Here is a 12,601-nt window from a genome sequence, read left to right on the forward strand (position 1 = left end):
AACATTTACATTAGTATAAATTAGTAAAAGCAGTAGTATTCTTGTTGATTTTTTTTTTTTCTTGCTGTGCAGCAAGCACATCGGTGCTATATTGCAAACAGCTGGACTGGTGTTGTGCAGAAAGTGGTAATGCGGTTTTCATTTTTCACAAGTTGAACATATTTCCTTTCCTACCTAGTGGCACACGAACAGGAATATTAATGGCCAAGACAACACAGGGTATTAGGAAAGACTATTCCCTGGGTCCGTGACCCATCTGAAAATATTTAGTGTAGAAGTTTGTTATAGTACATCCCTTAGCTTGAGATCAGTGAGTTCTTATGTAAAATATACTTAGCTATACTTTAGAAAATCTGGTAAGAGATCTAAATGGCACATTCTGTAAAATGTTTGTATACACTTTAGGACACATGCATCAATCTGTTTCAGTTTTTAATAAAAGGGCATGTGATAATGCATTATATTTTGAATTTGTTCTTTTGGTTTATACAAAAGTAAACACAAAGTTAACACTCAAAAAAATTTACAAACATTAAACACAAACTAAAAGATAGTATTCTCCCAACCTTACAGGCATTAATACTGACTGTGATATATGCAGACCTATTACTTTTAAAAAGACAAAAGCTGACACTCTTCCCAAGGCATCGTCCTTCTTCTTTAAGTTCAACTCATCAGCCAACAATAAAAACACACTTATTGAGTTTATCATTGTGTTAACATCAGACATGAGAGGATAGCAGTGTGCTTTTATGAAAATGAAACCTACAGTATAAAGACATATGTAAATGGAGACAGCAGGCATTTCCCAGCGAGAAACACATCACCGGCTACCTTGTAATATATGGTTAGCAATAGTGGCAAAGTGATGACATGTAGACAAGTAGATCTTCATAGTCCTGATCAGCAAATCTGAGCCGAGGAAAAGTTTATATGAGACTGCCAGTCGTATGTTTGGCGAATAGCCTCAAACTTTTCGATGAGGGATCTGAATGATGGCCGTTGTGCAGGGTCTGCAGCCCAACACTGCTCCATTAACATCTTCATCTGTTGGTAAAAAAGGCATTGTGAAAATATCAAGCTAGTCATAATACCAATAACATGTCAATTGTGTTTAAAGGGCATGTTACCTCATGCGGGCAGTCTTTGGGACGAGGCAATCGCTGCTGTTTCTCCAACTGTTTAATGAGTACCATCACAGTCATCTGTCCCTGGGCTCCGTCCATCATTTCAGAGAACTTCTACAAAAACACAAAAGTGTACATTGTGCATTTAACACAGGGATTCAAAAGTGACTTGATTAGGTTCACATGAAAATATATGCATGTTTGTGCTTGTGAAAAAATGCCAGTGATGACGTACTACTGGAGGACTTTGGCGAAGGTCACAGCGGGTCAGGATCTCGTACAACGTAACGCCAAAGGACCAAATGTCAGAGGAAAAGGAAAATTTACTCTCCTTCAAGCACTCAATGGCATACCTATACAGTACGAAAAATACAGTTTAGTGGCCAAAGTGATGGAACAAAGCATTGAATAACACTGTAAGGTGCTTCATGAACTCACCAGAACACTGGACTGTCCCCATCCTCACGCACACGGTAGTAGATCTCGCCCTCTGGGATGTACTTTGTCAGGCCAAAGTCTCCAATCTTCACCAAACTCTCATTTTCCACTAAGACATTACGGGCAGCAAGGTCTCGATGGATGTATCGCTTAGAGTGCAAGTACTCCATACCCTTTAAAGAAGATTGATATACTTACTGAGAGGGGGTAAAAACCAAAAGATACAGCAGAGTACAATGTTTTTGAAAAGGAAATGGTTGTCTGTTAAAGTGTCCTTTAGTATGTAGTTTTTAGCCATGCTAGCGGCATATATAGCTCTAGGGATGTCAGTGTTTGTCTGTCGGCCTGTCTCAACAACAACTATTGGACAGATTACCATGAAATCTTGTACAGACATTCATGTTTCCCAGATGACGAATCTTGCTGACTTTGGTGATCCCCTGACTTTCCATTTAACATGCCACACTATGATGGTGAACATGGTTTACATTATACCTTCAAAACATCGGCATGTTAGCATTGTCATTGTGAGCATATTAGCATCCTGACATTAGCATTTACAGTACAGCCACACAGAGCAGCAAATGTAGCTGTAGACTCTTAGTCTTCTTTAACAATTTCCACTTTTTTTTAATCAAACTTTAAACCACAAAGTGTATTACACTTTATAAAATAACAAATGTACAATGCCAGGGCTGGCTGGAAATGTACTGACTGGCTGACAAAGATTGCAAATGATGTGACAATCAACATCATGCTGAGTGATTGTTTCTTGGTTACTGAGAGAAAACAGTGTCAAATAATACAGGTGCAACTTAACTACTCAACCTAAACAGAATGAATTAATGACATTAAACCTTAATGTGATGGGTTATCTACTTTAGGCAATTCCTAGTGTATGGAACATTTCATATTGTACACAGCTTCTTCTGAATAGAGAACATAATCAGACATCTCTACAGTTTGCGCACAGCACGAGGAATGTTGTAAAATCAAGTGGAAACGTAGATGATTAGCACAAACTACAAAACCACCTAAACTCACCTGACAGATCTGCTGAGCAAACATAAGGCACCGGGACATTCCCAGTTTATGTGCGGGAAGGTACTTTTGCAGACTCCCCAGAGGAAGGTACTCCATTATCAGCTGCACCACTTGTCCTCCTGTCAATGGACAACACAACTGTGATTAACCTCCTATTTCCAATACTTTTCAAAGGCAAGAATAACCTGTTGTGTGATGCTCACTCAGCATGCTGTGTTGTAAGCTCAAAATATTGACATACAAGGGAAACAGTGTGGCACTTTGAATAGATTTTCAATATTTACAGAGGAACAGCAGGAACCAAAAATCAATTCCCTGAATCATCCTCTGAGCACTGCAATCTAAAAGAGTACTGAGCAAGCAGTCCTTTGCACATGCAGACACTGTATGATTGCCGTATATTTCAATAACTGTTTTTGAGGCAGACAGATGACAGCTGAGGACTCACCTAGTTCAGTGCAACAGCCCTTGTACTTGACAATGTTGCTGTGATAAAGGGACTTGAGGATCTCAATCTCCTTTATCCAACCCTCAGGCACATGGCCGTTGTCCTGTTTCAAAGCCTTCACTGCCACAAGCTCTCCTGTCCCATCGTTGGCCGGGTCGTACAAGTAGAGAGTGACCTTTCCAAAGTGACCCTGGAGACAGAACAATGAGCAGTGGATTACTCTCTAACATACAGGAAGAAGAAACTACAGGCAATGTGATATTAGCACTCACCTCTCCTAAATCCCGCATTTTTTTCAGGTAGCGTTTATGGAACACGCTAGAGTCTGTGTCAGGGAGAGTTTCACTGGGGGATATATCAGGATCTGTGTGCCGAAAAACATAAAACGCATTATCGAATGCCCCGAGTAGGTTGAAAGAAAAACAAAAAGAAAGGTGAGTAAGTAAAGACCCACTTTTGATCATGATTTCTGTGAGCTCTCTGAGCACAGTGCGGAAGGAAGGCCTCTCCACAGGCTCGTAGGTCAAACACATGCTGATGAAGCTGGCCAGTTCCTGGGAGGATGGTTCAGCTAAACGACCCTTTTGCTGATAAAAGCGCTCTTTCTGTTTGGAGGGGGAGGGTACCATGTTACAATTAGAAGTCAGAAGGATAAAATGGGCAGGCGAAGCTTGTGGCTGTTGGAAGAGAAATAAAGGGCCTACCTCAGACAATGTGCTGCCACTCATTGGAAGATCACCATTGTTGCAGATTTCGAGCAGCGTGATGCCAAAGCTCCACTGGTCAGAAGCACTGAAAATGGGTGCACCGCTGTCAACACACTCAGGGGCAATCCATGGGATACGCTCAAGACGCTCTGCAGTGCAGAATAGTGATAATTAAAATAACAGACGTGACATGGGTCATGTTAAGGTGATTTCAAGCTCCAGGTGCTCTGGTTAAACTTCTTTAAAGAAGAACTTCACTTGTTGCAAATTGTTTCTGTACTTGTATATGAAAGAAAAACTGCTACTTTATGATATCAGATCTTTGTTTTTTTCAGCCCTGTGTGTAATGTGTAATGACAACAGTGTAAAAATGTAATTTCCCATTCATTAAAGTATGTCTACTTCTTCTTCTTGCTCTTCTTTGCTTTGGGAGTACCTTGTTCATAGACGACAGACAAAACTAACCAGGGGGGTTGGAGAAAAGAAAAGAAAAGATTTCTGAGCAGTTTGAGAGGGAGTTTTGAGAGGGATTCTTTTATTTTGGATAGCCTTGAATGACACATGTACTGCATTCTAATACCCATACTACCATAATATTTAGGATTACCCAATAGATAGTATGTCAAATGCAGTAAATTAGACTACCTACCAACAATGACACCGTTTAGAATTAGGATAAAGGACTATTTGAGTTCTAAATGCACATGTGCTGTTACTGAGCGCTGCTGGTGATTATGTTGAGATGATGTTAAATTGCCACTGTCTTTTTCTGTTTCTGTTGTCTGTTTTTCACTGTATATTTTAAATATGGAACTATTATACTGCTGTCTTGGCCAGGACTCCCTTGAAAAAGACATTCTGAATCGCAATGGGATTATTCCCTGGTAAAATAAAGGTTAATGAAAAAAATAATTAAAAAAATGCCAAAAACACCAATATGTCCTACTGCATCCGGTCAGATATTGCAATATGCAAGCCAGGGTGCTTTTTTGGTTAATCTGACCCACAATCCTTTGAGCAGCATATATAAGCAAGGGGGTCAAAGTTTAAGGTGCAATGTAATGAAGAAGTTGTATGTCCTAATGGTATGCATACTGCATGCAACAGTACATACTTTGTAAGGGCAGCTGCAGTACATACTAAAAATAAAAAAGATAAAGCATGCAACATTGTAAGATAAAACTGCAACAGGAAATAAGTCACAGGAAATGGTCTGGTTGGAGTTTCTTGTTTCCTAAATCTGATTAAAATAAGGCAGAACAGTACAGAAAATACCGACTGAGACTTTCTAATAAAGTGAGGTTAATTAAGAGTTTGTGTAAAGAGAGTTTCTGGTACTGACCATCCCGTGAAAGGACACTCAGGGCAATTCCTGGGTCACTCAGCTTGACAAAAGGAGTAGTGCCATGCTCCAGACCACGCCTTGCCACCAGAATGTTCTTGGCACAGACGTTTCCATGAACCAGCCGTTTGGTCTCCTACAATGATGAAAATGGTGCTGCTATTAACTTTTTGGGATGCATGTGTCGTTAAAATAGGTGAAACACAAACTGCTGTAAGTCATTAGGAAAAAATGAACTTCACTTGCAGCACTTATCGCAAAGTTTGGTCTGATAATAAGATTATTTAATTTCCTGCCTGCAGCTCAGTGTCAAAACATGGCGTTATTAAAAATATTTTAGCAGCTGATTGTAAAATGTAAGACTCTCTGGAGATGAATTATACAACACTTGCATTACTTCACTCTCAATTCACTTAGCTGTATAGTCATGTAAGTGAATTGTATTGAATATAATATATAATATATATACACAATATAATAATCTGTGGCATACAAAAACAAAGTAGTGTTTGAACTCACAAGATAATTGAGGGCACTGGCAAGTTGCCTTGCAACAATGAATTTCCACTGAGGAGTCACGGATGCCTTTTCTTTGCGAAGGAAAACATCCAAAGGCCCAAACTCCACAAATTCTTCCACTATGATGTCTGTAAAGGTAGAAACAAGTCTGAGAGGTCCAGTCTCTAGTGTAGCCAAAAGCAAAATGTAAACAAGTAGCATCTTCTTTAAAATAGAACAGGGTGAGTGTGGTTTTGCATTTGCGTCATGATTCAATTAGTCCTGGAATCATGAATTTGACTATAAACACAGATCATGTGCGTAATGGGGAAGTAGCAAATGAGAAGTCACGCACCAAAAAGTAAAACAAGTGAGTTTGTGTAAGTGAACAGTGTTATTGCTCTTACTTTCAGATCCTTTGACTGACACACCATGTACAAACACCAGGTGGCTGTGGGATACCTGGCTCATGAGACTTGCGGTTTCTAAAAAGCCCTATAAAAAGACAAGAGTAAAGAGTTTGGAGGATACTAGATTAGACATGTTAATATGTACATGCTACCACTGTTATTCTTTTGAGTATTGGTTAGCATTAGGCTTACTATATCAATATCTTTATCGCTTTGGTCTAGAATCTTGAGAACCACGTGGATCCCTTTGCGGTCAGCAAAGTTGTTGTTGTTGCACTCTTCGTCTTCATCGTTTTCGCCTCCACCTCGCACCAGCAGACGTCCCGAGTAGATGTTAGTTCTGGTCCCACGGCCCAAATGCTGTCCCTGCTCATAAACACAACACCCACTGGTCAGTCACAGAGCTAAGAACAAAGCTAGTCAGCGGAAACAGATATGAAGGTGGAAAGTGGGTCTCTCTGCCACCTGTATGATCTCTTTGTCCTTGATCTGATGGAAGCGTAGCTGGGTCATGTTCAGGGACAAGGAGTCAATGTGAACACCTTGCCTTATCACTAGAAGGTTGGATAGCTCTACGTGACACAAACACACACATAGATAAAAACTTACGTTAAGACTTAAATATCCAAAAAGACACAGGAGGATTTTGGCATGAAGCAGCAAAACAATAATTGAAATGCCCAATAAACACAAACCTGCTTGTTTTGGCAAACAGCATTTTTTTACAGTAAAGCTGTCCGAACCAGACTTGAGTACAAAGGACTTGAGGCTTTCTGTGAGCTCCTTCACACTGGAGAATTCTCGATCCCAGCCCTCCAGACAGAACATGGAACCCTTGAGCTGAATCCGAAACTGCTTATGGCTTGGCTTCGATCCGTTCTACGAGCAACAAGCACATGTAAACACATTTTCACGATCACTGCACTGCAATCATTTCCAGAGAGCAGCGTGGGTGTTGACTTACCTCATTTTTGTTCAGGACAGCTAGGATGATGCGGCGATAGTCAAGAGCACTCCAACGTACGAGGAAAGCGCCCTCCTCTGCTGCCTCCTTTTTCAGCTTCAGCAGCACAAAATCATCACTGGAAATACACCGGAGTTGTGATATAACGCACTGTTTCTCTATTAGCCTGCTTGTGTCTGTATGTGCATGTGTAAGAGGAGAAAACTCACTGCATAGGTCCATGCAGTCCATTTGCTAAACTCAGCACTACCCTTGGGGGAGCCACATCATGACAAAGATAGTGGTGGGCGAATGCAGTCAGCCGGTTGTATCCATCTAGGAGGGAGATGAAGGAACGGGCCTGCTGGCTGGAGTTCATCTGAACCTCCTACATACAGAAACACCACTAGCTTACAATCAGAGCTCCCACCTACAGACATACAAATTCAAAAACGTAATAAAATGCCCAAAGCTTACCAAAACCTAAAGCTTTTATAGTCAAACATATAGCATTGGAGAATATTTGAGAATAAAGTCCTACATGCATACTGTACCGTATATATTCACTATTTAAAGGCTGAACAATCTGATCAGTAGACTGACTAATATGCAACATAGCAATTGGACTAATGCATCACAAGCACATTTACCAATTAAATGAATGTATTGCAGCTTTTACATAAAAGGATAAACAAGTACTCTCACCATGCAGTGGTTGTCCTGAGTGCTAATGCACACATTATCTCCAGTGATGGCTATGTGAGTTATTTCAGGGAAATCACAGAAGGAGGTCCATTTATTGGGAGTGTCTGCATTCGGTTGGCTGGAGTGTTGTTTCGTTTTCTTTATGTAGTTCATGTAGTCATTCCTGAAGTAAGTGTTTGCCTGCGCCTACGTAAAGAGACTGGATGAACACAATGTCCGCACTAGCAGAATAGACAACATGCCACAGAATTAGACCATTAGAAGCTTGAAATTGCGTTTTGACAAACCTTCTGACCGGACACCTTCCTCCATTGAATCCCCTTGGTGCCAGACACCATTATCTCATGTGTGGCGGGAACAATGAAGTCGTCTTTCGAGGCACCCTGCGCATGGGTGGTGTTAGAGTAAGAGCTGCTTCCATCCTCGTCCTTTCTCAGTTCCAGGTGGGATACAGGGAAGGTCTCTGTTCCAAAACGTGGTGCCAAGTGTTCGAGAGTAGAGATGTACTTATACATGATCTCGTGGGCGCCTAGTTGCCCCTTATCCACAGTGTGCTGCTGGAAGGTCCGCACAAACTCTGCAAACACCCGCCGGATCCTGATTTTTGTCAGGAAGTTGTCTTTGGAAATGAGTTTGGCGAAAGACCTTGGAATGCAGTGCAGGAAGCTGAAAGAAAAATAGATCTTTTGATGATTACATTAGATTAGAAGCTTTGATGACCCAGAGGAGAAACTGGATTGTCACGGTAGCAAAACATAGGATAGAAATAACAGTACAACAAACAACCCATTTATAATGAGACAAAAATACGTATCTTTCATCAGAAAATATTTAAATGTATATAGAACATTTACCATAATTGTTGACAAATGTACTTTAAAGGCCCCATAATATGCTAATTTTCAGGTTCATAATTGTATTTTGGGGTTCTACTAGAATATGTTTACATGCTTTGATGATAAAAAAAAAAACACTATTTTTCTCATACTGTCTGTCTGAATATACAGTACTGCTTTCACAGAGACTTGTCTGGATCCTTGAGTGCCATTCAACCGGGTGACTCTTTTTCTGTGCTGACCTGATGGCCACATTCTGCTTTATGATGAATCATGCACAAGTTGAAGGAGTTGATACGATAACATTTCACTGGTAGATCCTAAATCGGATCTGCTAGAATGTTCAACGTAGTTAGGTTTAGGCATTGGGAGTGGGGATTGGTTAGGGTAACAATACCAGGGTAAGCCAATCAGAGGCAGAGTAAGGCGGGCCACGAGGCATGTCCTTTGGTGTCGACACGTCTGGGGGGGGTCCGATCTTGTATCTACCCATCTAACCCTAAATAAAAATTAATTGATATTTATATAGCACCTCCACCTGCTTTATAATTAAGACATGGAAATATCACTTTTCACAATATGGGACCTTAAAGTACAAAGTCATCGCTGCTATTTCACTGTACCATATTCACTCCTTCCAAAGTAATTACCTGACTTTTTCTGCAACATCTTGTAAGGTACAGTCTGTTTGGATTGCCTGGTGTGAGAGTTGAAGCACAGCCATCCCCAAGCTCTCATTTTTGAAGCGGCTTATCTCCTCCTCTGACCCAATGTCTTCCATCTGTATTACTTCGTTCACAAATTCAAATTTTGCCTTAGAGACACAATCAGGAAAGAGGTTAGGTACTTAATTATTGTGAACACATAAAACAATGTGTGCTCAACTAATAGACAGTAAACCACTGAAATCATTATAAACACCTGGGAGAATAAGTATTCCAAGGATGTGAAGTCAAGCAGAGGGTAACCGCCTTGACTTGTACCAGATCTTAGAGCATAACGGGATATAGTTGGCTCCTTCTCATTAAGTCCGTGCCAATTCCGAAAGTAAAACCTAGATACAAGGAAACCAGACAATGTGAATATGCCAGTGTGTTTCATCTGCCTTCCTACTACAGTATTAGAAAAACAAAGACTAACCTCATACAGTAGTGAAGTACGAGGCTGGAGTTATCTGGACTGAAATCATGGTTTGGACTGTACCAGCAACGTGATTGTGGATTGTACAGAGCAAACAACACATGGCACAGAGGTGTTATCCCTGGGGAATTATACACACACACACACACACACACAAACAGGCTAAAATACCACATGAAAAGAAACTCCATACTTTCATTTGGGTCTGTGTGGGTCTTTTTGGTCATTCTCACCTACAGCCTCTGCAGCTGAGATGCACAGCTCCTCTGCTGTGACTCTTCCACTTGTGTAGGACAAATATCTTTCCCCTTCCTTTGACCAGAATAGGTAAACATGGATGCCCTGACCCTTGGGGGGTTCACACAGGCCCGGGAATGCCCCTGGCTTTGAACGCCTGGACCACCGACTTCTGGACATGGTGCGGACAGCCAAATCACTGACACACACACACACACACACACACACACAGTTAATCAGCCGCATATTTTATATAAGAAGAGCAAATTATAATTCTACATAAATATGAACGCTATACAGTCGCTGCTTCCTAAAACAGGAAGGAAAGCTGGCAAGAAAAATGGCCGACGCTGTAAATGCGTAAATCACAACACTTATCAATATCACTTCCCCATCAGTCAGGCACTAGATCTGACCATAATTACACTTGTCCTTTCCATAAACTGTCGTTGATTTAGCCTATTATTTCAGTTGCAACCCTGGCAGTGGAAGCGATCGTGAGAGCAAATAAAATATATAAAAACATAATTCAAACCGCTTTGGGCATTCACACGGCTCAAGATGCCGATAGCCTATATGTAGGCTAATTCCCTACCATTAAAATATATATATTTCATAACAATACCCATCAGGAAATGTTAACGGGGTTGTCGGTCTCTAAATGTTTTAACTTTTATGAGCGCATCCTCTCTCCCCCTCTCCGCGCACCGAGCTCCGCCTGATCTTACCGTCCTAATTTTCACCGGTTGCTGTGACGCCGTTATCAATCGAGTGTTGATTGGTCAGTAGGCGGTGCTTTTACACCGGTTGATCTCTAATCTCCAATTTAACCTGCTCCCGACCAGGTTAGGTGTTAAGCATAAATTACCACGGCGATTGAACCCGGTAACAAGTGATCCACCGTCGTGGTACAGAAAACCCTGGTTGAACCTGAAGTTACCTCGTTAACGCCAAATCTTGCTTCGTAGTACAGGCCTCAGGTCAGACTTCTTCAGAAGTAGTGTGAACACTCAAATCTTGCCCAGGTCTGATTTTTTCAAATCAGAAATACAGGCCTACAAAATGGAGAACAGTAGGCTAATGGAGCAAGTCAATGGAGGGAGAGTGAGGTGTTAGACCTCATTAGTGTATGGGGAGGTACACCTACTTCAATTCAATCAAAACTCTCTTTCTCTTCATTCTTCTCCTCCTCGGCACCTGCTCAATGTTATGGCTGCCATTAGACAAACATTTTGAAATAAAAGCGAAAATGCTTACTTTCTCCATAACTTTAGTGCCACAGCGTGCTGCCTCTGATGTCATTGTCATTGTTATTTTGCGCACGCGGTTCACACTGGAATCTGATATAGGCCACATTTTAAAAAGGTAATGTGAACAGCCAAACAAACAAATCGGATCTGAGCAAAAAAATCCGAATCAAGCATTAAGATAATAATCTAAGCATCAGTGGCAAAAACAGCCCTAGTGGATAAAATTGAACATGCACATTTGCACTTGGGTTACATGCAGCCCGGTCTTCGGCTGCTGGTTCACAGCGTTCTCGCTTATTTCAAAGATAGTTGTTTCCATCAGTCGTGACACACTTACACACACAAAAAAAAACATAGGAAAATAGTGTCCATGTTGAAAAAACCTCGAAATTACCCTTTAAGGTCTAAACACAAAAGTAAGAACAATTTTAAAGCGACACCTTGCGCTTCTCTGTAATAACCTATTCGATCTTGTTTTATACGATGATTAGTTTAGAGAACGAAATTGGTAGGTTAATAACTTTTAGGATAAAATAACTTCAAAAATATGACGTCGGGGTAATCAGATCAATTTGTTCTTCCGGTGATTTTTATTCGTCTAAGTTGTTTAACGTTAGCCTACATTAGGTTACACAATACTTTACAGCAATACATCACAACAGGTCTAACGTTGTTTTATTTTATAAATCACACACTGACTGCGTCACCGAATGACTCATAAACACCCGTCATCATACAAAAGACTGTGATCATACTGTGTATCCATGCCATGACAAGAAATACGTAAACATTATTAGGCATATATACATAAAAACGTAACGTGTGTGACAAATAAGTAACGTTATCTTACCATTTAACGGCGAGCTTTTGACGGTGTTACATTAAAACCTAGCTAACACAGTGAGATTAACTAGCTAACAGTCAGGATTCATTTTCTTGTGAAAGCATATTTCCCCTTTCGCCTACTCTCAGGTTCTCATGAACTGCGAGAGTCGACAGACCGCTGGTTCCTGAAACTAACATGGTTCCTCCCTCCATCAGACATGCGCGTACACGCACGTTCACTGATGACTGACCTTTCAAAATAAACGTCTGGAATAAAAGTTTAGTGATAGTGATACAGTGATGCCTTAATTGTTTGCTATACTACGAACCGAATTATGCAGCTAACTTAATGCAAGTGGTGGAATAAGTAGCCTACTCAGATGTTTTACATAATTAAAAGTAGCAAATCCAATATTCAATATTCTGTTGCAAGTAAAAGTCCTGAATTTAAAATTGTAATTAAACTGTAAAAGTAAAAAGGTATTTACATCAAAATATACTTAGTACCAAAAGTACTCATAATGCAGAATGGCCCATTTCAGAATAATGCATCTTATTATTAATGATTGATGCATTAATGTGTGCATCATTTTGCAACTGGTAAAGGTGGAGCACATATGCTTCTAGGTTAGCCTAGAAATCTAGACGCAC

At 40.6% G+C, this 12,601-nt stretch overlaps 1 protein-coding gene across 6 annotated transcripts; it reads right to left on the minus strand.

Annotated features, from left to right (window-relative positions):
* Window positions 1-419: 419 nt before the first annotated feature.
* Window positions 420-12,138, minus strand: tyk2 (tyrosine kinase 2). 6 transcript variants are annotated; one of them, XM_078270425.1, is made up of 26 exons: window positions 11,976-12,138; window positions 11,133-11,215; window positions 10,816-10,930; window positions 9,872-10,074; window positions 9,639-9,759; window positions 9,420-9,552; window positions 9,149-9,312; window positions 7,950-8,328; window positions 7,663-7,848; window positions 7,188-7,345; window positions 6,979-7,096; window positions 6,710-6,893; window positions 6,480-6,586; window positions 6,207-6,380; window positions 6,012-6,099; window positions 5,626-5,753; window positions 5,107-5,242; window positions 3,762-3,913; window positions 3,512-3,662; window positions 3,330-3,421; window positions 3,058-3,247; window positions 2,610-2,728; window positions 1,566-1,738; window positions 1,363-1,480; window positions 1,131-1,241; window positions 420-1,047 (listed from the first exon to the last, which is right to left on the minus strand). In XM_078270425.1, exons 4-26 carry the CDS (start codon window positions 10,053-10,055, stop codon window positions 904-906), a joined length of 3,510 nt encoding a protein of 1,169 aa, XP_078126551.1. In that variant the 5' UTR covers window positions 10,056-10,074; window positions 10,816-10,930; window positions 11,133-11,215; window positions 11,976-12,138; the 3' UTR covers window positions 420-903. The 6 variants fall into 6 exon arrangements, with proteins under 6 accessions (XP_078126551.1, XP_078126547.1, XP_078126546.1 ...); XM_078270421.1 differs by lacking the exon at window positions 11,133-11,215 and adding an exon at window positions 11,023-11,072 and having other exon boundaries at window positions 3,330-3,662; XM_078270420.1 differs by having other exon boundaries at window positions 3,330-3,662.
* Between the last annotated feature and the right edge of the window lie 463 nt (window positions 12,139-12,601).

The sequence above is a fragment of the Sander vitreus genome, chromosome 15, assembly GCF_031162955.1.
Source record: "Sander vitreus isolate 19-12246 chromosome 15, sanVit1, whole genome shotgun sequence".
NCBI lineage: Eukaryota > Metazoa > Chordata > Actinopteri > Perciformes > Percidae > Sander > Sander vitreus.

What these genes read in the sequence shown, in the direction of transcription:
- tyk2 (XM_078270422.1), bottom strand. Translation starts at nt 10,055, where the DNA reads ATGTCCAGAAGTCGGTGGTCCAGGCGTTCAAAGCCAGGGGCATTCCCG. An exon ending in GGACTGCATGGACCTATGCA is followed by an intron (nt 7,097 to 7,187) that starts GTGAGTTTTCTC and finishes GTGTATTTCCAG; the next exon opens with TGATGATTTTGTGCTGCTGA. An exon ending in TTGCTCAGCAGATCTGTCAG is followed by an intron (nt 1,739 to 2,609) that starts GTGAGTTTAGGT and finishes TCTTCTTTAAAG; the next exon opens with GGTATGGAGTACTTGCACTC.